At 67.3% G+C, this 3,902-nt stretch overlaps 1 protein-coding gene across 1 annotated transcript; it reads right to left on the reverse strand.

The window, feature by feature from the left end:
* Window positions 1–292: 292 nt before the first annotated feature.
* Window positions 293–3,902, reverse strand: ZNF414 (zinc finger protein 414). Its single transcript, XM_086627882.1, has 8 exons — window positions 3,818–3,902; window positions 3,169–3,270; window positions 2,978–3,085; window positions 2,686–2,791; window positions 1,939–2,477; window positions 1,508–1,558; window positions 668–829; window positions 293–369 (listed from the first exon to the last, which is right to left on the reverse strand). The coding sequence occupies exons 1-8, from the start codon at window positions 3,885–3,887 to the stop codon at window positions 293–295; spliced, it is 1,215 nt and encodes a 404-aa protein (XP_086484008.1). The 5' UTR covers window positions 3,888–3,902.

Genomic DNA, 3,902 nt, shown 5'->3' on the forward strand with positions numbered 1-3,902 from the left:
CCTACCGGGCTCCCCCCGGAGCCAAAACAATGAAACCTTTAGGAGAGAGAGATGCAGGGTTCTGGGTGCCACTTCCAAAAATAAGAGGGAGGGTAGAAAGTCAAGAAGAAAAAAAATAAATCTGCCCTTTTGCCACCCCGTGCCGGGGCTGGACAATGCCCCCGGTACCCAGGAAGGGGTCCCTGTCCCAGCGCAGTGGCACGGGGCTGTGCGGTGCCCCCCGCCCGGCTGCGGGGAGGTGGGGGGGGAAGGATGGGGAGATGCAGGAGCAGTCCCGTGGGAGCCAGAAGCCTCAGAGCTGGGAGTACAGGGAGTTCTCCATCTCCGGCGTCAGCTTGGCGTGGAAGGAGGTGAGGCCCACCCCAAAATCTGGAGGAAGAGGGAAGAGAGCTGTCAGCATGGTGGCCGAGCCCCTTGCACCCCGACTCCCGTGGGAGGCGGTGCGGGGGCTGGCACCCAGCACGGAGCGTGCAGGGAGGGCAAACGCTCCCCCCGCCCCAGGGGCACTGCTGTGGGCAGTGGCCTGGGGAGCGGGTGCCCAGCACCCAGCTGGGTCACCCCCCGCCCCACAGCAGTGGGGTACGTGTCTGTGCGGGGCACTTTGAGCCCGTTCCCTGTGAGCATCCCAGCAGTCGGGGTCCGTCCCATCGCCCCCCCGGGCCCGTACCCATCTCCGTGTCCAGGCGCCCAGGGGGTGGCGGGGGGTTCTTGCGGTGGTCCTCGATGTGCAGGGTCATCTCCTCCCGCGAGGCCGTGGAGTAGGGGCACTGCGTGCAGGTGTAGCGGCCCCGCGTGTGCTCCCACACGATGCGGCTGTTGGACGCGTGCCCTGCAAGGACGGGCGAGGAGGGAAGCCCAGCGCAAAGCCGGGGGGGGCTGTGCCCAGGAGCCCCCCCCCACCCGGCAGCGGGAGCCATGCGAAGCAGCAGCGCGGGGTGCAGAGCGGGCGGCCCCGGGTGCTGTGGGGCTCAGACCGGCTGGAGCTACGGGGGCTGGAGCCCCCCCGGCTCTGAGCCCCACATACACGGAGGTCCCTGTCCCAAGGGGGAGGAACCCCAAACGTGGGAGAAGGGAGCGAGGCTGTGCCCCCCCCCCAAGCCCTGACCTCCCTTTGCCCATCGCCTCTCCGCACCCCATGGAGCAAAGGCCAGTGGTTTCCAGCCTGGCATCGGGGCTGGGGTGACTGGAGGGGGGGACTCGAGCTCCCAGACAGCTGCTGCAGCTCCTTCTCCTGCTGCTTCCGCCCTTGAGTGCCAGAGGAACCCAGCTGGGTGCTTCACTGGGGGGGCACAGCTGGTGACCCCCCCCATCTCCAAGCCTACCTGGGCGGCATCCCCTCTCCATACAACTCCCAAAAATGAGGGCGCCCGCCCTCCCCCTCTGCTCTCTGGGGAGCATCGTGGTGCCCTGTAGGGCCTTTCCCATCCCCTGTGCCCCCTCCCCACTTGCCACCCCCCACCCCCCCAGTGACAGAAAGCAGCCCCCCACCAGTAGGTGCCAAACTAACCTGGAGTCACTCCTGAGCCAAAGCATGGGAGGAGTGGGCTGACACTCACACCTGCGGAGGGAATCGAGGGGCAAGACAAGCATTAGGTCTTCCCCTCCCTTGGGGGGGGAACGGACACGCTGGAGGGTAGGCCTGGCCCGGCCCCCCCGCCTCGCACCCCCAGCACGCCGGGGAGCAGCAGGGCTGGGAAAATTTGGCAGCTTGTTTCTCGGTGCTTGCTGGTGCTTTCTTCAATCGAGCATCCCTGCGAGTGGGATGGGGGGGGAGAGGGCGGAGGTGGGACGGGGCTGGCAGGGGGTCCAGGGTGGCACCACGCGGGGCCGGGAGGAGGGGGGGGGATCCTCAGCTGGCCGACGGCGGGTCCTGCTCCGGGAGCTGCTGGTGAAGGCGGGAGCAGAAGAAGGTTTGCCCGAACGGCCCCGCGCGCTCACCTTGGCTTTTCTTCCAGACGGCGTTGGAGACGGGGGGGCCGTGGCCCGGCACGTAGGGCCGGAGGCGATGCTGCGCCGGGGGCTGGGGCAAGCTGTAGGGCGACGGGTGCACGTAGGACAGGAACGGCCCCGCCACCGAGGAAGGGGGTGGTGGCCCCGAGAACCGAGTCAAGGACGACGGCCCGAAAAGGCTGGGCTCCAGCAGCGGGAAGGGGTGGGGGGCCGGCGAGACCCGCGGCACGGCCTCCAGCGAGCCGGGCAGCTCGGGGAGGCTGGTGGGGAGCGCGGCGGGGGCCGCCGGGACAGAGTCCGTGCCGGGGACGATGGCTTCTTTCTCCAGGGGCTGGATAACGCTCGGGAGTTTGGGCAGCCCCTCGGGCGGCTTGGCCGGGGGCTCCTTCTCCGGGGCGGAGGTAGCGGGCAGGACGGGCTTGTCGGCTTTGGGGGGCGGCGCGGGGCTGCTGGTGCTGTCGGAGCAGACGTGCAGGTGCTTGAAGAGGGAGCGGTGCGTCCGGAAGCGCAGCAGGCAGTTCTCGCACCTGCGGGGCCAGGGAAGCGGCGTCAGCACCATCTGCCACCACCCCCTCCCCTACAGCATGGGGTCTGCCACCGAGATTTGGGTAGGGGGGTTCTGCAAAGGTGGGAGCCGCTGTGCTCGGGGCTGTTTGGGAGCTGCGCGATGCCCCCGGGTGTCTGCAGGGAGGTGGTGGGTGGCACGGGATGGAGACGGGGACCAGCGGGACTCACTTGAAGTAGCGGTTGGGTTTGTAGTGCACCTTCATGTGCGCCATGAGGTCCTGCATGCTGGGGAAGGTCTCCGTGCACCCCAGCGTGGGGCACTGGAAGGTTTTGCCTGAGCAAAGAAATGGGGTAGAGAGTCAGCACCAGCCCCGCTGCACCCCCGGGGTGGGGGCAGCCCCACCAGTGGGTCTCCAGCATCTCCCGGAGGTATCGGGCACCACCTGCCCTGCCGGAGCTTCGAGCCTCGCTTTGCCACCCTCCCAGCCAAAACAAAGGCACCCCGGAGCCCCGGCCTTACCCTCGAGGGACTGCGTGGGTCTGTAGTGGACCTTCAGGTGGTCCATCAGCTCCTGCATGCTGGGGAAGGCCAGTTTGCAGCCATAGCTCGAGCATGGGTAGTGTTTCCCTGGAAGGAGACAGATCCATTGGCTCCATCCCTGCCCTGCCCGGCGCTGCCACCCCCCGGGGCAGGGCTGGGGCCCGGCTCACCTGCCGCAGCTCTGCGCTTCAGCGGTCGCAGGTCCTGCCCCGGGGTCCCTCCGCTCCCGGCCACTGGCATCGGGCCGCCGGGCAGAGCCGCTTCGCTGCAACCTGCCGGGTGAGCCCATGAGGCTGCGGGCGCTGGGTGCCACGGGCAGAGTGGGCAGCGCCCAGCCCCTGCCTAAACCACCCTCTCTTTGCCCTCCTCCCCCCCCATTACAGGCAGGGGCTCAGGCAATTGTGGGGGGTCTGGTGGGGTCTGGCTTGGAAGGGGCTGGAGAGACAGGAGCCCTCCAGGGTGGTTCGAGACAGGAGGGTCTTCACTCTGGAAAAAGCTGCCGGTGATGAAGGCAAAACTTGTTGGTGTCTTGAACATGGTGGGTGATGCCACCTGCACACGTGTGTGCACCCACCCACACCCTCAGGGTGCTCCCAGCCACCCCTCTGGGGTGGGATTCTGCCAAAGGGACCTCACAGAGAACTTGTGGCTGCCCCATCCCTGGAGATGTTCAAAGCCGGGTTGGATGAGGTTTTGAGCAACCTGGTCTAGTGGAAGGTGTCCCTGCAGATGATCATGAAGGTCCCTTCCAACCCAACCCAACCCATTCTAGAATTCTGTGAGTCTCCCTCCATCCTCCCCATGGCATGAAGGACTCACCTGCCCCCTCTCCAGTGTATTTACCCCCCAGGGAGAAGGTGGGCACAGCCTCGTCCTTCTCCGTCTTCATGGCCTGCTCGGTGGT

Source organism: Tauraco erythrolophus, chromosome 28 (genome assembly GCF_009769465.1).
Source record: "Tauraco erythrolophus isolate bTauEry1 chromosome 28, bTauEry1.pri, whole genome shotgun sequence".
In the NCBI taxonomy this organism is placed as follows: domain Eukaryota; kingdom Metazoa; phylum Chordata; class Aves; order Musophagiformes; family Musophagidae; genus Tauraco; species Tauraco erythrolophus.

Excerpts from the sequence above, each read along its gene's own strand:
- ZNF414 (XM_086627882.1), bottom strand. The coding sequence starts at position 3,887 with ATGAAGACGGAGAAGGACGAGGCTGTGCCCACCTTCTCCCTGGGGGGT. Across the intron at positions 3,086-3,168 it reads GAAGCGCAGAGCTGCGGCAG|GGAAACACTACCCATGCTCG; the intron begins GTGAGCCGGGCC and ends GTCTCCTTCCAG. Across the intron at positions 370-667 it reads GCGCCTGGACACGGAGATGG|ATTTTGGGGTGGGCCTCACC; the intron begins GTACGGGCCCGG and ends CTCTTCCTCCAG.